At 36.1% G+C, this 24431-nt stretch overlaps 1 protein-coding gene across 2 annotated transcripts in view; it reads right to left on the minus strand.

Annotated features, from left to right (window-relative positions):
• Smap1 (small ArfGAP 1) overlaps positions 1–18630 on the minus strand; it is a 171906-nt gene extending 153276 nt beyond the window's left edge. For both annotated transcript variants that reach the window (XM_077801688.1, XM_026391320.2), the window contains exon 1: positions 18301–18630. In XM_077801688.1, coding sequence (XP_077657814.1) covers positions 18301–18418 — 118 coding nt within the window. In that variant the 5' untranslated portion in view covers positions 18419–18630. The remainder of the gene's footprint in view (positions 1–18300) is intronic.
• Positions 18631–24431: the final 5801 nt, after the last annotated feature.

A 24431-nucleotide genomic window follows, 5' to 3' on the forward strand; every position in this document is an offset into this window, starting at 1 on the left:
GGGGAAAAAAATGTTTAAATTCAGTTAAATGGTAACATATGCCCGTGACTTCCACAATAGACAAACTACTTGTTATATGTTATCATTCAACGAGATCTAGAATTTACAAAACCTTCAAAAAAGAATACACAAACACACACACACACATGCACATCAGCATATTAGGTCAGTACTTTTCAACCAAGATACTATTATCATTTCGAACAGAATAATTCATTATGCAAGATGGGTATTTTTTTCCCAAAATTTAATTTTATGGCTACTCTTGAAACTACGGATCATTATTTCACTCAAAGAAATTGCCAGTTATTTAGTTAATAGCAATAATGCATTTCACCAGCAGATGGCATACATACATATGATATAAAACCACCACCTCAAATACTGTGTTCAAATGTTTAATAAGTCCAATTATACTATATCAAAGACACTAGTATATTCATTCACACAAAAGCAATTGTTTTTACTTGCTTAGAAGAAAACATGCTAAAAAAATTACATTTTTCAAAAATACCAGTCTCCCCAGACACCAGCAACCATTGTTTGTCAATTTTTTGTTTATTCAAGTTAACTACAATCTCTTAAACAACTCTGACAAATAAAATGTCAACTAAGCCTTATTTCAACAGGAATTTACATAAGTATTAATAATTCCTTCAACTGCAAAATAAATTCCAAACAATCTTTCTCAGAGTATAGAATCTGTCTGAATTTCATGGGAAAACAGCATTTGTTTCAAAAGTAAACTAAATGCAGAATACAAAATAAATAAAAAATCTTTCAAAGGTGCAAAAAAAAAAAAAAGAAAAAAAGGCAAAAGACTACTTAAGAAAAGAGAAATGGTGCCAACATACTGAAGATATTCACATTTTTAAATCTTACCATACAGAGCTGAACAGCAGGTAGAAAATAGGTTCTGAAGCACTCTGGGTTCAGCTTCAAAACAGACCCTCTACCTTTCATTGAAGCTTAGAAAAACTGTTGATTTCCTTGTGCTTTGGCCTGGTTTCTTCATTTCTAAAGACTGGAGATGGAACCCAGTCTTTCTCACATCCCCAACTTCCTCTTCCTCTTTAAACGTTTTTTTCCCTTGGTTCCACTAGCCTTTATTTGAAATAGGGTCTAACTAAAGTGCACCAGCTGGCCTCAAACCTGCAATCCTCCTGCTTCAGCCTCTTGAGTAGCTGGGATTACATACATGTATAACTGTACCTTGTTTAGAAAATGGTGTTAATGTTAACCAAAAAAATACAAAAGCAAAAAAACCTTTTCTAGTTCCTTTTCTTCCCTATTGCATTTAATTTTCCTGACTTTGTTTATCTCCTTCTTCTTAAAACCTGAGGTTTCTCTGTTCTGATTTTCCTCCAAGTCTCCCTTCATCATTTCATTCCTTCAATGATGTACTTCCTCCTGTTACCTTCCTACAAAGTCCTGGTCCCTAATCTGACTAGAAACTTATCTAATCCAGTCCTGTCTCAACCTCCAGAGTCACTGGTATGTATAGGTGTGTGCCACTGCAAATGGCAGAAGGTTCTTTAAAGAATAAAATCTATAAAAACAATATTCTCCTCATGTTTGTTAAATGTTACTTTGGCAAAAAAGTAAATTACACCGATTAAGAGTTTGCTGGTCAACAGGATAAAATGAAGCTTAATTTTTAAGAATCAATAATCCTTGTTTCAAAATATAAAATAAAATAATTCTGTTTCACCTGACTATTCTAAAATTCAAGCCTTGTCAAATCTGTTTTTTGTCCAGTGATTTAGCGTCACTCAAAAATTCAGATTAAAATTTCAAGAGTTTGAACAAACATAATGTGGCTTTTTTTTACTGCTTACCTCATCATAAATGTTCTAGTGCTTTCCACTTACAAAATCTGTCAAGCTGAAAGATATTTATAAATACCTCTCTCATTTATACTATTCTCCATACTGATTACAAATTTATTTCATGAGATAACCAATAAATAGCATTTCAAATTTAAAATCTAAAAGATGTCAAGATTATTGCCAAATGTGTGTTTGAATAAACTGGCTAAATAAATAACTGGTATATAATCACTGCTCACTCCAATATCTAATATTTTTAATATGGTGCCATTACACAGATAATAACAACTCAGAACTAACACCTCCTTCTCACTGTATATAATAACTGAATTTAAAGAGAATGAAAAAAAGCGGAGTTACATTTAACAAAGGTCAGGGGTAACACATTAATTTGTATTGCTGACAAAGCAATAATAGGTTTCCATAGGACTTAAGTTCACTCCCATGTGTCCTTTTACTATTTCATAGTTTTGAGCAAGTCAGATAAATCAGCTTTTTGGGGGGGCGGGGGGCAGTGCAGGGCAGGGGTACTGGGGATTAAGCCCAGGGGTGCTCTACCACTAAGCTAACTAAATCCCTAAACCTTTTTATTTTGAGACAGAGTCTCAGTAAATTGCTAAGGCTGGTCTTGAACTTGTAATCATCTTGCCTCAGCCTCCCAAGTCACTGGAAATATAGGCATGTGCCATCTTGTACAAGTCCCTGGGTTTGATCGTCAGGACTGGAAAAAAAAAAAACAAGAAAAATGCAATATAGTGTAATACCATTTTCATCAACCATATTTAGGAAGTTTTTTAAAAATATGTAGATTCAGTAACAAACTGGGCACAGAGGCCAGTCAGTCTGCATACTACTGGTGGAAAAGTAAACTTGACCCACCACTCATGACAACAGAGGTCAAACGGGTTTTAACCTGGCATACTCTTTAACACAGACCTTAGATTTTTATCCTGAAGAAATAATTAAGTGTACACACAAAGCTTTGATAGTAGAGGTGTTTATAACCACAAGTTAGAAAACAAGCACCCATCACTGGGGACAAATACTTTAAAATACTTTTAGGTTATTTTAAAGTACTTACTATTAGCAAATATTCTGTGCAGAGAATAACCCTGAATTCCCTACTTTGTCTTACTAACCCTTATTTTTAGCAAATGACTAATCATCACCTACTTGTCCTCTCACACTTCAGGCCATTCTCACTCTACTTCCTCACAGACTGATCCTTTCTTCTTGATCTTTTTTTCTTCTGTCCAAAGTTCTGAATCAAAATTTCCACTGAACTTTGCATTAATATTAACTAGAAATGCCAGATGGCCCCTCGGAGAACTTGCCTGCTCTTAAGACATGGTTCCCCTACATATTACTGCAGCCTTCTTGCCTCTGAAACAAAATGACTAGATGTACACATATGGCCCAGATTAGGACAGGTCATTTCACCCAGGAACAGTAAATAAGTCTTGTAGGGCATCTTTAAGAAGCCAAGCAGCAAGTAACATAAGCACAGGAGTTAATAAAGTATGAGCAAACAAATTAATAAGGAAAGTGGTCAGTCATGAAGCAAACAAAAAAGAAGATGTGCTATACAGGCCCAAAGATACAAAGGCAAAAGCATGGCTGCCTGAGGACTTTGTGGTTCTTTTCAGGTCAAGCTGTGGATGTTTCACTCTTTCTGATGCAATTCCCTAAGACAGACTCCATGGTAGACACTGTGAATTTGCTTACACACCTCTATTCCAATCTACTTCTAGTGTGCCTTCCTGGACTGAGGATAGAAAACTAAAAACTATTTGATTCCTTTGTAGTTAGAATTCTGAATGACCATTTCTACCAATTAGATGCACTCATTCAATATTTGAAAAGTGAAGTGGAGACTATCTTCCTATCCTTTCTGGTTGTTTTCTAGTAGGAAGACAAGATCATAAAAATACCTGGGCTTGAGCATCTCAGTTGTGAAGAAGCAGTTTTTGATAGTTGAGCATCTCAGTTGTGAAGAAGCAGTTTCTGATACATTAACTCCCACATTCCAGCACCAAGTCACCAGTTTACAAGAATTCTAATGCAATAATAGCTTTTTAATTGCTTTATCTTTTCAGATAAAGTCTTTAACTGACAGTATACATTATTCCTGTGCCTGGAAAGCTCCTTCTCCTTATCAGTCATTTATTCATTCAACAAATATACTAAAAACCTATGTGACTAGAACATTCTAAGCCCTAACCAAAAAACAAAAATCTGGCTGCCAATATTCTACAAAGACAGACAGATTTTAAAGTACAGTATATTTGAAAAGGACCTAACACCAACTATATGCATGTGTTGAAGACATGCCAAGCGTGGGAAGGACAAGCGTAAAGCTCTGAGACAGGAGCATGACTGGTACATTCAAGAGTAAAGACGAGACTATGGACCACAGTAAGGCATTGATTGGTTTTTACACTGGCAGAAAAAAAAATGAAGAATTTTGAGCAGAGCAAAGACAAGATATGACTGACATGTCTTACCTTTTAAAAGATCACTCTATCAGCTATATTAGAACAGATCACAGAAGACCAATCCTAAAACTAGTAGAGTCAACAATGAAGATAATTCCAAAGTTTCTAGCATGAAGAAAAGGTCAGAGTACAATGAGGAATGGCAGAGGAGCAAACAAAGGAAGAAGGTCAAAGATCCAATTCAGCCTTAGGGGAAGAAGATCAAATTTTTAGTAAAGAAATGTTAGTTTTGAGCTACTGAACAAATGAATATTGCAAAAGCTTATACCCATAGAGTTTTGGGAAGAGATCTTATAAAAACTAAAGATATATATCTGGTAGCCCAGACTAAAAGCAAGCATGACAGCTAAAAGCAGGATACTGGATGAGATTGGCAAAGAAGTGAATCCTAACAGAAGAGAGAAGAAGCTCAAGGGCTGAGTCCTGTGAAGCAAGTCTCCTGCATTCTGATAAAAACAACAACAACAACAACAAAAAATGAATGCTCCCCTATCCCCTGCAATATAAGAAATGAACATCCTCCCTTTACCAAAGTCATTATCACACTTGACGGAATTTCTCAGTGTCATCTAATACTCAACACATACTCTATTTTACACAAATGTACTCCCCCCCCAAATAATTTTTTTGTAAAAAGTATTTTTCAAAAAGATATCATCTCAAGAACAATGTATTATATTGGGTTATGTCTTAGGTACTTTTGAACTTAGAAGGGTACCCCATCCCAACTTTTTCTATATCATTGACTTTATAAAGAGATAATAAACCCAGGTTAAATATAAAGATCAATTACATCATCTCTTTTTGGGGAAATATACATATATTAAATGTCACTTATTTGCTATCAGTATAATGCTCGTTAGTTGGTGTGAATTCTAAAAATAATTTGTGAATATTTGAGGTCTGAAAAAGATTAAAGCTGAGATGAGTGGGACTGATATGAAAATATGTTCCTTAACTCTGGTACATATTATTTTGGACTGACATTCTGCTCTACAAAAACTCAAAACTTTAAAATATTAAATCAAGGGCTAGTGTTGTGGCTCAGCAGTAGAGCGCTTACCTAGCACGTATGAGGCCCTGGGTACAATCCTCAGCACCACATAAAAATAAATAAATAAAATAAAGTTATTTTTTAAAAAAAGGATGAAAGAGTTTAAAAATTTTTAAATAAATAAATAAAATAAAATATTAAGTCAAGATTATGTAATCTTGTTGGAAGCAGTGGTACACGCCTGTAATCCCAGCCACTCAAAAGTTTGAGGCAGAGGGATCTTGAGTTCAAAGCCAACCTCAGCAAAAGTAAGGTGCTAAGCAATTCAGTGAGACTCTGTCTCTAAATAAAATACAAAATAGGGCTGGGGATGTGGCTTAATAGTCAAGTGCACTTGAGTTCAGTTCTGTTATCCCAACCCCGTAAAAAACAAAGATTATATAATATTATTCAATTTGAACATATAGTGATCTAGTCATTTATATATTTGGTTATGTGTACATATGTTTTATACATATATTCATTTAAACACAGGAAAATATTGTTACTTGTTTTCCAGTTACAATGTAGATCCCAGAAAGGTGCAGAAAACAGCTTATTACCGTATTTCAGTTTTTTGAAAATACTTTCATCGTAAAATTTAAAACAAGAACCTCGACTTTTTTGTGTGTGTCTTGTCATTTTTTTCTTGATAGCCTGACATAGTATAAAAAGAACTGCTAAAAGTAGTTCAGTAGGGCTGGGGATGTGACTCAGCTGTAGAGTGCTCGCCTCGAATATGCAGGACCCTGGGTTCCATCCTCAGCACCACATAAAAATAAATAAGTGAAATAAAGGTTAAAAAAAAAAAGTACTTAAGTAATGTGGTGATTGGGGGAGGGGATATTCTACAGTCCTATGATTAGGTCTCAGGTCTTTTAGTGAGCCTTATACCTCATGTCTATGAACTTCACAAGTGCTTCCTGGTTTTCTACCCACCTTCTTTGGTGAGACAGGACTGGAGAGTTAGGTATTTCCCTTCCCCCAGGCCAGTTAAACTAGGATCTAATAAAACTGACAAGGTTAAATAGCTTCTCCCGAAGGCACTCCTTGTTAAGAATTAAGTGTTCTGGTGTACAATATTTCAAAATAGTTCCTTTTCCCTTCCTACTGCTAGAAGCCTAAGGAGATTTTTCTGTAATATTCACAGGAAGAATCTGACTCAATTCCCTAGGGTTTTCAATTCTCAGATCTGTTCATTCTAAACCTAACTAATTTATAGTTACAGTTTAGGTTTTCCTTATTACCCGTTTCTGCTCTTCAGTTTCTCCTCTAGTAAATTATGACTCTCTGTATTCCTACCTAACCAATTTGGGGGGCAGCAGTTTGCCCTGTGGCTTCATTTCTCTGATAGATTTAAGAAGAACTGCTGGGCTTTTTTGTTTGTTCATTGTTGTTGTTCAGTTCATATGGCTTTTCTTACCTGTTAGGGTATAAAGTGACAATTTGAAGTTTCCACCTACTGGACTGGAAAACTCAAGTCCCCCCAGTTATTTTTCTGAAAATAAGACCAATATTTATTTTAGGTAAAAAGCCTTTGCTTCCTTCTCTCAGAAATGTAATTGCCCAAAATTTGGAACAAGACAAAAAGAAAGCAATCACCCTGCATTATCGATTGAAGTGAAAATCATTGTCTCCATTAAAAACAAATTTCAAGTAACAACTAATTTCAGTGAATAAAAAAGAGAAAAATCTCTGTCCAATAATTGAATAGAATTTCCACAGGGGAAAAAAATGTATTTTAATATAACATGAGGGAGTTCACAGTAGTAATAGTGATCTTTGCTTTTGTAATTAATAATTTCATGAAAATAGAAAGGGAAACAATGTCAAAAAGAAAAATTATAGCAAATATTGTAATATAATTTATCTTTTTTTTTTAACTTTCTATGATAGTTACATAAAAAGCCCTCATAAAGTAGTCACTTCTACATGTGTGTGAGGCACGGGCTTCCATCCTCAGCACCAGCAAAAATTAAATAAATAAAATAAAATTTTTTAAAAAAAGTAATCACTCTCAATTTTAAATTCAGAAAAATTTCTTGACAATAAAACTAGGCAAAATCAGGAGGAAGAAGCATTTCTCTTCCATCAGAAACAGTGAAAAATCCCCTTAAAAAGTAATTAAAAGGAAAAAACATTTTTGCTTTAAGTTAAAAATGTGCTATATGACAGTCCCTTTAACATCTATATAAATATATTAATAAGAATGCATATCTTTTAAATGTGTGTTGCAAAGATGACCCTTCTGGCCTCCAAGTTTATATCACAAAACATGTAAATTACTCTGAAGTCCATCCATGTGGGCACAAAAGGATCAGGATAACTTAAGAGATTTGAAATAAAATGAAATTTAAGATGGAATGAAACCAACAAGGAAACCTTTTAAATCTTGTCTCAGTACCTCTTCAGGGACTCAGAACACTTCCTCCTTTCTGCAGATCCCATCGGCTTGGGTGGCTAAGGCAGGAGAATTTCAAAATCAAAGCCAGACTCAGCAATGAGGAGGCACTAATAAGAAACTCAGTGAGATCCTGTCTCTAAATTAATACAAAATAGGGCTGGGGATGTGGCTCAGTAGCCAAGTGCCCCTCCCCCCATTAAAAAAAAAAGACTCACCCATGTTACTGTTCATTCCTTTATATTCCAAAGTATCATTCCATTACATGAATGTGCCATTTTCTTCATTCATCAAGTGATGAACATTTGAATTATTTCCATTCTGTGGCTATTATAAATAAAGCTGTTATAAACATTCAAGTACAAATTTTATTTTTTATTGCTTTAAAGTATTTATTTAAATATATTCTGAGCAAAAGTCCTTATCAGATATTTTTGCTCCCAATCTATAATTTTCCTTTTTGTTTTCTTAAATGTATTTTTGTTATGGTTTAGATATTAGGTATCCCCCAAATGCTCACGTGTGAGACAGTGCAAGAAAGCTCAACAGTGAAATTGGGTTAGATGAGCCTTAATCTAATCAATACATTAATCTACCAATAGAGATTAATTAATTGGTTGGTAACTACAGGCAGGTAGTGTGGCTGGAGGAGGTGGTCACTGGGGGCATGTTTTTGGGGTACATATTTTGTGAGCTGAGCTTAGTCCCTCTCTGGTTCCCAATCATCATGCCCTGAATTACTTTCCTCCACCACACTTTTACCATAATGTTCTGCCTCACCTCCAACCTTGAGGAATTGAGCCATCTGCTTATGGACTGAGACCACTGAAACCATAAGCCCCAAAACAAACTTTTCTTCTTCTAAAAATGTTTTTGTCAGGTTTTAGGGTCACAGGAGTAAAAAGAAAAAATTAACTAAAACACTTGAAGAGCAAAAGTTTTTAATTAAGTCCATTTTCACAGTTGTGTATTTATAAAATGTACATTTGTGTCCTATCCAAAAAAAACTTTTCCTTGTTCATGGTCCCCAAAATTCTCTAACAGTCTCTTCTAAAAGTTTTATAGTTTTTGCTCTTAAGTTTAGTTTTATGATTCATTTCAAATTAACTTTTGTGTATGGTCTGAGGTAAGATTCAAGGTACATTTAGTTAATGTTGAAAATATTACCCTTTCTCTCACTGAATTACCTTGATATTTCTGTTTATATAAATGACCATATATGTGAGTCTATTTTAAGAACACCACTGATCTGAATATGTCTTGACACCAACACCACACTGTCTTGATAACTACAGCTTTTTAATAATTACAGAAGTCAGTTTCCATAAGACCTCAAATATAACTTTTCAAAATTGTTTTGATGTTGCAGGGGTGTTCTCCACATTTCATTAAAAACTACAGAACCAATGTGTTAACTGATAAAATACAACAAAATTCTTCTAAGGTTTTGACTAGATCATATTGAATCCAAAGAGACAGTTGGAAAGAACTGACATCTTTAAATTTTTGAGTCTTCTAATCCATGAACATGGTATATATCTTCATTTCTTTAGGGACTCTTTAATTTCTCTCAGGAATCTTTTGTAGTTTTCAGTGTACAGGTCTTATACACACTTTGCTAAATTTATCCTCAAATTTTTATATTTTTTTTAAATATGAACAGGGATTTTTTTCAATTCTTTATTTATTTATTTTTATGTGGTGCTGAGGATGGAATCCAGTGCCTCATGCATGCAAGGAAAGTGCTCTACCACTGAGCCACAATCCAGCCCACTTAAATTTTTATATTTTATGCCATAAATGCCAATTTTTATTTCAACTTCCAATTATTTGTTAGTGTATAGAAATAGTAAATATTTCTATACTCACCTTGATTTCTACAACCTTGACAAATACAATTATTGGTTCTAAAAGGTTTTTTAATAAATTTCTTGGGTTTTCTATATAAATGATCATACTACAAAGAGACTAGTAAATTATGCTAGCATGAATATATTTTTAAATAATTCCTGCTAGAATACTCAATTAAAATTGTATTCACTTCTATCCTATACCTTCTTAAACATACCCAAAGCAGGTACCTTTCATAAAAATATAAGTTTAAAAGCCATGCACAGTGGTACACACCTGTAATCCCAGCTACTCAGAAAGCTGAGGCAAGAGGATCACAAGCTCAAGGGCAGCCTGAGCAATGCCATCTCAAAAGAAAAAAATTAAAATTCTAAGTTTTGATCACTAATCTACTTGTAGTAGGCAGAACAACAGCCCTGTAATCACTGTGAATGAATTAAGTACACTGATGGCAATATTATCTTAGATTATCCAGGTAAACCCAAAGTAATTGTGTCAGAAAAAATATTATGATGAAAGATATTGGAGAGTAGGGGACTAAAGATGACACACTGCTGGCTTTGAAGATGAACAGAAGAGCCACAAGCCAAGGAATGCAGCTGGTCTCTAGAAGCTGGAAAAGGTAAAGAAACAGATTCTTCCATAAAGTCTCCAGAAAAAGGGTGTGAAAACGTTGCTTTTAGCTCAATCAGACTCATTTTGGACTCTAAATTCCAGCACTGTAAGTGATAACTTGTATTGTTTTAAGCCATTAAGTTTATGGAAAACATTTATAACAGCAATAGAAAATGAATACAACAGTGATGATCAATTCACTTCAGTAAACATTAATTCTGCTAGCTTAATGGCATCATGCACAACCACTATTTGACACCAAAAGCAACTTTTGATTATGGTTATGGTTTACTACAGCAAAAAGATACTAAGCTCAACAAGCAAAGGTAAAAGGAATATGAAGCAAAGTCCAGGAGAAAACAGGAGGAAGCATCCAATTGTTTTCTCCCAGTAGGACTGTACTAGACACACTTAATTCTCCCAGCAGTGAGTTGTGGCAATACGTGTAAAGTACTTCCAACCAAGAGACTCAGTGCCTAAACTTTTATCAGGAAGTCAGTAGTACTAGGTATGAATCAAGCAACATCTAGACTAAATCGTAATTTTTATGAATTTTTTTTATATTCGAAGACAAAGCTATCCTAAGTATGATTTCCCACCAAATTCTTTATTTTTATGTTTCAATTTTAACTTACCACTGGTCCTTTAAATGCACTCTTTACAAAAGACCAATGACAGATATCTAAAGATTTATCATAATCACATAATGCTAATCATTTAGATCTCTTGTGAAATTTAGACCAAAAATTGGTTAAGGGAGTAAAGGGAAGCAGTATGAAGACTACTAGAAAGTTTATAATTCTCTTCCTATTGGGCCCTTAAGTCCCTACATGTTCTATTTGAAATACATGTGAACATAAAATCAACATGTTTCCAATAGCTTTATCTAAGGTTTATGTGAAATAATTCTAAAATCACTTCTATGTGGTACTAAAATTTTATTTAAACGTGGCTCTAACACAACATGTCGAAAATGCTATCACTGATAAATGTACAACAGATGATCAAAAATTTAATATACCTACAAGTTTTTTCTTAAAACCCGTGAATAAAAGGGAGTCTTGACTTTATTAGTCAACTTAAAGTGGTGGAGGTTTCTTTGCTTTTACTCTAATTACTTCAAGAAAGCATTACAGTAAAAAAGTTTCAAACAAAAATCTGTAATAAATATTTTTGTGAGTTATATAAAATAGCTTGAGATAATTAAAAATAATACCAGGTAAATTTGCTCAGTAAGACCTAAATTATCAGTGAAAACCTTAAAATGTATAAAGGAATGATCATGACTCAGACTTCAATAAGACCTCAAAAATACAGACCCTTAATAACAGAATTTTTAAATTAAGAATTATAGTAAATACCAGCATAGATATGACACAAGGTATAGGATTCAAGAAAGAGCACAGACTATAACAGAGTTAAAATAATAAATTGGAGTAAGGATGAAAAAAGACAGGGACAACTAATTACTAAGCAAGTCAGAGGCAAAGCTCGAATTCAAACCTAATTTTACCAACTTAAACAGGGCCAGTGCTTTTTTCAATTCTATCATGTTGTTTCTATGGTTCAAAAAAGCACAGGTAAATGACCAGTACCTGACCTTAAAGTCATAATGGAAAAAAAAAAAAAAAAGCTATCTGGAAGACAAAAATTAAACATTCAAGTATTTGTCTGTAGGCTCAATTTATAAATAAAGTTTCATGGTCAGACAAACATTTCAGTTTGTTTAAACTGGTATTTTGAAGTTATGGTGGTTCTCCTATTAAATGCAGAGATAAATTTAAATGAAGACATTTTTCACATTTAAACACACTTGGCAATATGATAAACAACGAGTCTCTCATTATGCGTAACTATTTGCATAAATAAGGTGATTTTTGCTGAACACCTGCTTTTTTCTGGGAGTCTGGAATTTGTATATGGGTCAGGAATGGGCACATACATATGCAAACATATGTGAACACACTTGGCAATTTCTCTCTGGAAATATTTTAAGTTAGTATGAAGAAATAAGTCTTTCCAACAACAATATCTTACATCACGAACTTTCAACAACAAAAAATATTTTTTAACTAGCACTGCATCAGATATGGTTAACAGCATAGGCTCTTGCACTAGATCGCTTGGGTCTCCAAATCCTTATTCTATAGTTCAGGTTTCCACCCCTATTTCTTTTCAGTAAAGTAGGAAGAGCCTCTACTGTTCAAAACTGCTCTTCTAGGCTGTACCCTTGTGAGTAGGCTAGGTTCCAGAGCCAGCCAAAATATGCTTAGACTTCAACATGTCCTGGACAATAAAGGAAGAAAATATATACTACCAATAATGTTGGGAGGTCCCCAAGACCACCCTCAGGTTCAGCAACTTGCTAAGAGGATTCAGAAGACTCAACATATAGCTGTATACCTGGTTATGGTTTACTACAGCAAAAAGATACTAAGCACAATAAGCAAAGCTAAAAGGAATATGAAGCAAAGTCCAGGAGAAAACAGGAGAAAGCATCTAATTGTTCTCTCCCAGTAGGATTGTATTAGACATACTTAATTCTCCCAGCAGTGAGTTGTGGCAACACCTGTAAAGTACTCCCAACTAAGAAACTCAGTGCCTAAACTTTTATCAGGAAGTCAAGTAGTACTTGTACATTTGCAAATTCCACACTCCCAGAAAAAAAAGTATTCAGCAAAATCACATTGTTTATGCAAACAGTTTAGGTACAAAGACAAACTCTTATTAGGGTGAAAGGACCATCTCAAATTCAAGTTTCCAGATGTAAGCCAAGGCCCAACCTTACAGACCTGGGTATGTCAACTCCTTCAAAAATGAAAGAACATTATAATCTTAAAAAAGAAGAAGACAAAGAATAATTAGAAGACAAAGAAGGGAAACAACATATAACCCAAGTTTTAAACTGATAAGTCAGAGAGAAAACAGTGGGTTCCATCCAAGCTCTGACATCAGTGCATACAATCTTCAGAGAAAACTTCAAAATAGGCAAAATTACAAGAACAATAGATCCATCAGCTGAAATTTACATTTTGTAAGAACTTTTAGAATGACAAATTTCTTGAGATGAATTATAATCAGACTTTTGTTAAAAATAATTTACCTGGTAAGCATCAACATCATAAACATTAGTTCCTTGAAGTAAACTTTATTTTTAATTAAGAATTTCAAATAGTTCATATAACAACTCTAAAATAATGAATGCAATGAAAAAAATAGTCTCTATTCTCACTGCCTGTGGTAGGCTCTATCTAGGACTGGCTCTCACAACCAGTCTCTACACATGTCTACTCTTTGAAGAGGTTAGAAAGTTAAAAGACATCCCAGAAAGCAAGCTGTTGGAATCATTAAGTTTTGTCAATTATTTGCACATGGAAAGCATAAGTGTGACACAGGCCATACAGACAAAAATTACTAACAGCAATCAAGTGCTTATAGCAACCACAGTCCTTCTTCACCCATCAGTTCACCAATTTTTTTATATGAGAAGAAGTCTAGGTATTGGGGCAACAGTTGTAGCAGAGTATGTGTGACCTTGAAAGCAAAAGTCCAGCAGTGAGTAACTCCCTGACTTTACCTCCTCCAGTTCTTCCAGTGATTTTTTAAGTATCTTATTCTTTAAACACCTTTTAGGTAAAATTAGCTAAATTATATCTGTTTCCTGTTCTATACACCCTGACTGATAGATTGATACTGCATGAGTTCAGGTCCTATTTCCTATTCCTTGGACTACTGTTAAACACCTCCTTACTTAGTGACTTGCCTGCAATCTTTCACTATCCCAATTCTTCTTCTGACCTGCCAGAACCAAATATGAGTATATATATATATAAAGACAACTTTACCATAAAAAGGGCATATGAGACCTCTTTTACCTTTCATAAGCCTATACTTTTGTGTATCCAACTGTGCCGTTTAATTCCTTCTCTAGCTGGTGAAATTTCACTCCACCTTCAGAAGCTAGATCACATAGGACTTCTGTGACTCCTAACAAGGTTACTTCAAATGCCACTCCCTTTCACAGGTGTACTCCCTTTCAAACACTCCCTTTGTTGCTACTGGCTCTGTGCTCATTCACACATTCTTTTATTCAAAAGATATTTGATGAGTTATAATTATGTTCTAAATGCCACACACTGTGCTGAGGACTGAAGAAATTACCCCAAGCAAGATAAACAAGATTTTTTTCCTTTCTTGCAGCTATAATCCAACAGAGATATGGAATGCCCAATAATTACCTCAACAATATTTAAGTGTGATAAGATTCAGGATGATGTCTCAAATATATAAAATGGAAGCCTAATCTAAGGTGAGAGAAGTAAAGGGAATTTTTTCCTTGAAAAGATAGTTAAGCAAAAATTGAACATCAGTAAAAGCAGATTAGACAAAAAGCATCTTCAGAGAGGAAGAGCATGTGCGCATTCTAGAAACTATAAAGGCAAACAACAGGCAAAAGTCAGGGTGCAGGGGAAGAGAGCCAAAAATAAACAGGAGGGGGGTATTTTTTACAACAATTATTATACCATTTAGCACAATATTTGAATATTATTATTTTACAAATATACACTCACCACCAAACTCAGGTCTCAGAAATGTTTTTACCCTTTAATCTAATATAGTACTTAACAAACTGGCCTCCAAGATCTGTGGAATTAAGAAATAAGTGATCTGAGCAAGGAACTTAACTGCTCAATACCAGAGAGTCTAAACAAAATGATCTCTAGGATCCAAAAACCTATGTCTGACCACCCCAAAATTGGACAAATTAATATTCATGATTACCTGTGGGGAAGCTTTAGATTCTGAAAACTAAATTTTAGGTTGGTGAGGGGCTCTCTCAGTCCTCACCATCCCACATTGCCACTAATAATCACAGAGTGCCTTTAAAACTCCCACAGAGTCAGGAATGCAGCTGGGGTAAAGTGTAGTACCATCTGCCTGTTCTTATTCTCCAGTTGCTCAACATATCTGATAAGTGTAGGATCACAAGCAGGAAACTGGCATCTATGCTATCCTTTTCTTCTTCCTTCCTAAATAATGTAAATACAGGAAACAAACTGGTAACTCAGAGAGAAATGTCAAAATCCAATTGACATATTTCTGTCAACTACTATAAAGTAACAGAATAAGACAATCTCAAAACCTAGGCTTTATTTTGGATACATGCTCAAGACCAGTGGAGGATTTCTTTCTTTGAAAAAATGAAAATTGAGTTAACTAGGAAATAGCTTCAAGATTCATGAAAAGCTTGATACAATTCATTAGATAGTGAAGAAACATCACTACATATCCTGAACGAGACCTCTTAATACCTGAGCTGTAAGTCCTTTAAAATCAGAATTTCACTATCTACATTTATTATTTTACCTAGCATATATAATAATAAATCCAAAATTATGTAACAAGTCAATAATTCTACTATAAGAGGGCTCCATACTGGGGCCCAACCTTACTAAGATGCAAAAAAACTTTGCAAAAATATATTTAAATCTATCAATTTCCCAATTATGTCAAATTTTAAATTATAAAATTGAGTATAAAATTTAAATTTTCAACTATAAAATTGAGTTTAATTTCAAGTGTCCCTATCTTTGAAATTTTCTCCTGATCAAGATCAAACAATGAAATAATTTACAAGATCATTTTAACATTATTCTAGACTTAGTTGCAACAAGGAAAAAAATCTTTCTAAATCATGACTGCAGAGTTCATGCCATGAAATATGCACTCTTGAGCCCTTGAAACTACTCTCCAACTTCCTCTACTTCTCAAAAACAAATAAACCAAGAAACAAATGACCAAACAAAGCCAAAATTAAAGACACTCGTTCAGCTTTTTTCCACTGACTTTAATGACAATAAAAATAGTGAGGGCTGGGGCTATAGCTCAGTGGTAGAGCACTTGCCTCCCATGTGTGAGGCACTGGGTTCAATCCTCGGCACCACATAAAAATAAATAAATGATGATATTAAAAAAAAAAGTGAACAAATGTTTTGTACTCATGTCAGAAGTAAAACTTTTTTTCCTAATTTTAGAAGTATAGACCAAGCCCAATGGCACACACCTATAATCCCAGCAGCTCAGGAGGCTGAGGCAGGAGAATCCCAAGTTCAAAGCCAGCCTCATCACCTTAGGCCCTAAACAACTTAGGGAGACCCTTCTCAAAATAAAATTTTAAAAATAATAATAATAATAAAAGGCTGGGGATATGGCTCAGTAGTTAAGCACCCCTGGGTTGAATCTCCAGTAGAAAAAAAAGAAAAAAGAGTAGCACATGATATTCTTCCCTCCATTCCCAAAAAAGTAAATGAAAATGTGTTAATATGTGTGGTTAATAAAGGCTTTGAAAAAACCTACAAAATTACTTTCATGAAAAATTAATGAAAATCTGATTTTATAAAGTACCTTTTTGTAGAAAGAAATTTAAATAAAAATTACTTCTAAAATTATTTCAATAAATAAAAGTTAACCACTGAAGCTATCATTACTCAATTATTAATAGATTTAACATTTACCAACATCTCTACTTAACCATGTTATTTATTACACAAAATGACAAATATGACTATAACTTCAGCTCCTTTCATTTTCTGATCTCTTAAAGTCTGTCTTTAAGTGTTTTACTAGTACAGTGATAAGCAAGCAACTGAGCCTCAATACAATAGAGTATCACCAAATAACTACACACATAATCAAGCATTAAGCAAACAAATATTACTACAAAAAATCAGATATGTAGGTTTTTTTAACTCAATACCTAAAAATTACATGGGATAACTACAAGGCTGATTCAATCAAGTTATTAAGATATTGAAAGTGCTTCATAAAATGATCTAGTTACATTATTCCCACCTAATTGATCCTTACAATAATCTAATACCTGTTATGACAGTGAGGTAACTTGCTGATGCTGTGTGACTCAGTCTGATCAAATATTATCAGTCTACTGACAGTGACTTATTTATTCAGTACTGATAAAGAATAGTAAATCTTCAAGAAAAGTCTAGGTTAAATAATGCAGAAATCTTCAACAACACCCCCAAAGACTGATTGTCTCCTTCTTCAAAGAACTACCTATTGCTCACTGAATAATTAAATAAACTAACTTACAATTAACATTTTTTCCTAACTACACGAGAGGTTTGGTTAAAATCTGAAACAATATTCCCCATGAGATTACTTACAAGACTTTAAGTATAAATCAGATCTCCAAACACAAAACTATCAGCTAAAAATAGTGTATCTATTTCAAAGGCTCAGGCAGAAGCCCTCCAACTGAACAAACTAAAATTAGGTCTTTTCCATCTCTGGTTCTTTAAAATGCACCTTCAACGTTTAAGAGGCTGACAAACCTGTGTCCACATATTCTCCCCACATAGCTTATCTGAGAGAATCTAACCACTAAAACCTTCAAGATCTGTAAGCCCACTGTCCAATTCATATAATGAAATTCCTCTTCATTCTGGCTAATAGCCAGACTAAAAAGCAATACTACTATTATTAAGATCCTTTCCCAGTTATTCAGGAAAGCTCCAACCCACCAAAAAGGACACCCATGCCCTTTTTAATGAAACAGAAGCAAGAACCCTGTACAAAAGCTGTCAGGTGGGCAAGCAGATAGGGCTCCGTCTAGGAGAACGAGCAATAGAGCCCCCAAAAGGAGAATATGGTCACTCTGTAGGGTCGAAGAGAAGGCCAAGACCTAAGAGCGGCCCCACCCACAGAGGCAGCTGTGAACAGAGGCAGCAGGGCAATTCTTTAACCCTAAGCACTACCCAGGCCGACGCCGGGTTCCGCGCTCCCAAGCCCAGCCCTGTGGAGGGTAGGAGCACCGAGACGCAGGCACCGGCTCCGCCCCAGGCGGGTGAAGAGCCGAGGCCGAGGACACCGACCGGCCTGCGGGCCTGACCTCGCCGCCGCCCCTGGCGGAGGCGACCGTCACCGGGAGCCCCGCGCCCACCCATCCATCAGCCCTGGCTTTAGGGCCGGCCCGGCAGCTCAGCCGAGGCGCAGCGGCTGCGGGAAGGTCACCGGTCGCAGGAGGCCCCTACAGGGCGGCGGCGCCGTCTGCGCTACCTTTGGCCTCGCAGTCGGCGCAGTACTTGTTGTCCTCCTCCCTCAGCAGTTTCGACAGGATGAGCTGGTGCTGCTCATTTAGCTTCTGAGCCTTCTCCCGGCAGGAGCGCGTCGCCATCTCGGAAGCGGTGTGGGGAGCCTGGGGCAGCTACGGCGGCGGCGGACGCTGGCTGAAGACCGGCAGGGTGAACGCACCTGGCGCCGCTGGGACCTCAGGCAGACTCAGCCCAGGAAGCGGCTGCGGCGGCGGCGGCGGCGGCAGCTGGAACAGCAGGAGGGGCGGCGGCGGCGGTAGCAGCGCCGACGTGTCCCGCCTCCTCGCCCCGCCGGCCCGCACGCTCCGCCCGAGCGGCAGCGGAGGGGGAGGGGGAGCGGGACGAGCCAAGGCTTCCGGGTAGCTCGTAGGAAGCAACCGGGGCGCCGGGGCGCGTTGCGCATGCGCCGAGCTGCCCGCGCTCTGGGCCAGTCAGGTCTTTCTGCAGAGGAATTTTGCCTAAGGTGATTCCCGAAAGGTATCTGGCACTATCCTAAGCGTGTTTTCCCTCTTTTGAAATGTGATTGTCGCCGAGGACCTCGGATGACCTAGTAATGGAAGAACTTTTGTAAGGAGGCGACTTTCACTTGTTTCCTTGCCTTTGATTTTTCTGACACACGATGCAAATGCAGAAATAATAGTGATTAAGTGGATTTATTTATTCATTCTGTTTTGAAACAGGCACCATTCTAGAAGCTACAGACTTGCATGGAATGAAGTAGGAAAAACAGTTTCTTACATTTTAGGGGAAGTAATTTAGTAGTGACACGCGTTGAAGGTTAACATTTATTGAGTGATTATGCCATTCACTATTCACTCATTTAACCTGACCACAACCCTATGATAGTGTTCATTTCGGGACAGTTGTTGTAGCTCAGGAAAGCATCTGTGTAGCATGTTTGATCCCCAACGCCACAAAAAACAAAACACGTTAGTCTCAGTTGAGAAAGGCAAAACAGAGAAAAGTTAGGTAACTTACCAATGTTACAGAGCTACCCAGTGGAAGAGTTGGGATTTAAGTTCGAAGCAGCCTTTCACGAATAGGGGAAAGTGTGACCAAGAAGCCAAATCTGTTTTAACAAAAACCTGTATAAACAGTGATCTTTAATGCAAGAAAACTATGGAGAGAAGATATAACCCAGAGCTCCCTAATTTTGGCTTACTGGGTTTGCATTCTGAGTGAGGCAGTTTGAATGATTCAACATATTGTAGCTTATTATCAATATCTAATATGGGGCTTATGTAAGCAGAATAAGTATGGCCTTTGCCTATGGTGAGGAAGATAATAAGACAGGCAATGAGCAGAAGTCTGTGTCTTATACTCTTGTGAAGCCATTTTCTAAAATGTCTTATACTCTTGTGAAGCCGTTTTCCCTGCCTAAAGATGATCCATATGCCTACCTATACCAGTTCTTGACACAGAGGCTCAAGAATGTTTGTAGAATTAAATGGAATAGACATGGCAGTGAAGATGCTGCTCAGTATTTGAAAAAAAATTAGACCTTAAACTGTACACATCTGACAAATAATTATCAGGGTGAGTTCCAGTAAACAAAAAATATGTGAGAGGTGGAACTTAGGAGCCATATTCTGAAGATGATTTAATTTAGACAGGGATTAGGGAGGGAAATATTGTGAAGAGCAACATCACAAAAACAAACACTTTAAGAAGCTTGGAAAATAGAATGGATAATACCATAAGCATACTACTTTGATAGAGTGAGAGATAAGGCTGGATGAGTCAAGTATGACAATATTATTGAAGACCTGGGAAGCTAGAGAAAACAATCTTGCCTTGATGTATTTGACAGTAGAAAAACTGGATTTTTCAACTTGGTGAGTAGCATGGTAAAAAAAAAGGATCTTTTGGGAAAGTCAGTCCAGCAGTCACCAGTTGACAAAAAACACTTTTACTGTCCCCACTTTCCTACCCCCTAAAAATTCTGCTTAGCACAGTAAGTATTCAGAAAAACAAGACAGAATTACCACCAAGAAGTGACCTACAGGATAAACTGAAAGGTAACATCAATATCTAATGGAAATAAAATGCATTTTATATATATATATTTTTAAATATTCTAGGAGCTACATTTAAAAATAAAAAAAGAGGTGAAATTCATTTTAATAGTATATTTTTAGCTTAATGTATCCAAAATATCCAAAATATTTCAATATGTAATATAAAAAATTACTGAGACTTTTATATTCTTATTTTCATATTTCTTCAAATGTAGTATGTATTATGTGTATTATACACTTGTAGGTCTTTCATTTCTAGTAGCCAAGTTTCAAATATTCAATGTGGCTACAGGTAAGTAGTGGCTACATTATAGAATGGTGTTATTCTAGATGGTCAGCTTAGAAGCTATGAAAATCTTAATTTTGTATTAATTGTATATTAAGTCTATAATAGAAAAAAGGAGGGAAAAAGGAAGAGAGTGATATCAAAATTATCTCAGGAGAAAAGCAACATTACATTCACTCACCATATTTATCAAACAACTTCTTTTCACTTATAATCAGTCTACTATGAAATGTAAACATATAAATAAGAAAATTAATAAACACATTGTAAAGTCTGTAGCAAATGTATAGTGCTCTGGGAGCAAGAAGAACAGAATATATATTCACTAAGAGATGAGCTTAAACTTGGTTTTAGCAAGTGTCGGAATTTTTCAAGCAAATGAGGGTGGAGAGGAAAAAAAGGAATAGCTTGATGAAGATATGTATAGATTCTGGAATTACAAGGTTATATTTTGAAAATAGTGAGATATGAAGCAACCAGAACATTTATTGTATGCAGAAAACATGAAGGTAGAAAAGAAAACAGGACAGAAAGATAGATTGGGGCCAAGAGGTTAGGACCTTTCTGGCTTAGCTATAGGGTTTGAATCCCATGGACTTAATGAGTTAACTGATGCTTTTATGTGGGAAATGACTTCAAGGGCTTTGTTTTCATTAACTATAGTGGCAGCATAGAGAACATAAATTGGGAAAATCTGTTATCAGAGGAACAGATGATGGTACTGTTGCATTAATAGACCAAAGAAGATATAACGAAGGTTTATTTTAAACCAAAAGGATAGAGTGTAGGAGAGACAAAATCAAATGATGTTTTAAAATTAGAAGCAGCAAAATTTGGCAGCTGACTATAGGTGGGGGGTGAGAGAAAGGAGGTGAGAATGACACTAAGGTTTCTAAGTTGGGAGACAGGTAAAATGGTGATGCCATTAACCCAGAATAAAAGGCATAAGCCTTTTGGTCTGGTGGCAGCAGGGCTGACCTGGCTGAGCTGAACAACCTAGCTCTCCATCCACTCAACTGCCTGTTCTGCTGCTCATTCTGTTACCATGACATAATAGGCCCGCTCCTTGACCAAGGACTTCTGGCTGGCTTTATTGCCACCACCATGTCCAAGATGATCATGACCACAGTGAAGCAATCAAGCTGCAGCAGATGTAACACACTGGTAAGCAGATCACAGCCAACAAAAATGCACAGGCTGGCTGCATCATCCACATCTCCAAGGAGTTGAGGTGTCCTGCCCTTCTTAGTGGGCAACCTGGCCAACATAACCTGCTATTTCCCTGCACAAGCCCCTTCAACAGATAAGCATATACAGGTATTCCTGAGAGTATGGACAAGCACATGCAGTTCTGGGGGTATTTTGCTAGCAATGTGGCCTCCAACAGGGCAACCAGAGCTAACTATCCTTGCTTCATCTACTCCAGGATTTCCCCAGAACCCATCTGGTGATGGACATTGGGAAATCCAACACAGAGCAGGAATTCAAAGGCCTGGAAATCTGTCTGGTAAAGATCCCCAAGTGTGATGGAACCTGGAGCCTGAACCAGGGTTTCAACATTTCTTTATATGCAGTGCCTCATAATCTACCTGTGCTCCATTAGCTCAAGACCACTCACATTATAGTGAGCTCCATGGCTGCCCAGACCCACAGACTTCTAAACCTTCAGAGAAGTAGGAGGAGCTGACATCTTATGCACAAGGAACTGACTATTGGAGAAAGATTGTCAAAGTCTAAGGGGGCAAAGTCTTCTTCAAGGGTTTGTGATTTAATGTTCACAGAGATTTTGGGAGGCAGGGACAGGGGCAGAGGCTTCATGTTGGTCCTATAAACAGATTGAGGAATGTTGTCTAAGTGTGTATTCTCACTAGACATGAGAACATAAAAAAACATGATGCATACTTAACTCTTATGGACAATTGACCTTCCAGAGATTCCATTCATTTTTGTCGTGGCCACATTGTAACATAGAGGGCTAGGGCAGGCTTTAGAGAAGGGACTAATTGTAATCACTTAGACCACTGAAACCCTGATTCCAGGTATTGATTAATGGGGAAAAGATGATCATATAACTATGGATCCACAGGTCAGACAACTCTACCAAGATGACCTAGAATCAAGGTGCTTGTATGACCCAGATTGTGTTGAAATATGTATTTTAAAAAATAATAATGTCTCCCTTTGTACTTAAGCACTATCTCCTCCATTGCACAGTCAAATATTTTCAGTTATGCATATGTTGGGCATTCTGTTGCAAAACAAAAGCATGAAATTCCAAAGAAGAAAAAATAGAAGGGATAGTACAGATTTGGGGTCAGCATAAAAAGAGTCATTTGCCTTGAGGACATATTAAGTTTAAGATGTCTACTAGACATCCAGATCCATATATGTAGATATTGTATATCTACTTACAGAGAAAGTTCTAGAGAAAAGTTAATGCTAGTGATAGGCATTTGAGATTCATCTTCGTTTAAATGGTCACAGCATCTAAAAATATAGATGAGATTTTTCCAGAGAAAGCATTAGACAAAGATGATAAAAGAACAAAGGATTCTGGGAATTGCCCACTAAATGTAGACTAGACAGAGAAATGATGACTACTGAAAAGAAAATGAGATATGGCCAGAAAGAGAACCAGAAGTCATCAGAGGAGAGGTTTCTGAGAAATAAGGGTGAACATTAATGCCAAGTGCTTCAGAAAACTCAATTTAATTATTATACAGCAAAGGAATAGAAGTTAGTAAACAAAATAATCTTCATTCCATACTTCAATCTTCTGATAGTCTATATAACATAGTAAGGAATCAACCTCCCTCATCATTTCTTTGTTAAAGACCTCCAAACAGCCACTATCAATGCACATGGCAAACTCTTAACAATGCTTGCTGAATGATGATTGAATGTAGGCATTTGAATATAAAAATGTCTAACTTCTAGAAGCAAAATTAAGATATAAAACTTCTTGATCCACTTCTAAAAAAAAAGAATCTAATGCACAAAACGTGCATTTCTATCACTCCCAATTCACTTCCAACCTTGATCAAATTATATATTATTTAGTGGTTTTTTTTCCTTTCCCTGACTTAATTTTAGGTTTCACAGAGTTTCTGCATGTCGGTTTAGAAGACAAATTCTAAGTTATCAGAAAAATATGATACATGTGTATACACACACACACACACACACACACACACACACACACACATTGGAGAATTATTCAACCATAAAGAACAAAATTATGTCATTTATAGGAAAATAGTTAAAACTAGAAATCTTAATGTTAAGCAAAATAAGTCAAGTATTGCAATGTTTCCCCTCATGTAGAATCTAAAAGGGTAAAAAAAATACATGAAAATAGTAGGGAGAATATTAGAGAAAAGAACAGGGATGGAAGCAGGAGTAAGTAATGAAGGTGGATATGATCAAAGTATGTTATTTGCTTGCATCAGTATGCTGCAATGAAACACAATTAAATGCATGGGGTCGGGGGAGGGAAGGAAGGAAGGAAGGAAGGAAGGAAGGAAGGAAGGAAGGAAGGAAGGAAGGAAAAAATACATGGTCAACTTCAAGATTAAAACCATGACAACAATGAAACTGACCTGTGATTTACTCTAATTAGGTATAATCAATCTACTTTCGCAGATCTGAACTTGGCAGTAATTTAACTTAAACTAGTCCAGTTATTTGAGGAAAGACTCAAAAATAAGTGAATAAACAATTTCATCTTGCTCAAGACAGAAAACAAACACAAGTTAAAAGATAAAATGTTCTGCCTTTTTAAGAGTCTTACAG

This window comes from Urocitellus parryii, chromosome 8 (assembly GCF_045843805.1).
Source record: "Urocitellus parryii isolate mUroPar1 chromosome 8, mUroPar1.hap1, whole genome shotgun sequence".
In the NCBI taxonomy this organism is placed as follows: domain Eukaryota; kingdom Metazoa; phylum Chordata; class Mammalia; order Rodentia; family Sciuridae; genus Urocitellus; species Urocitellus parryii.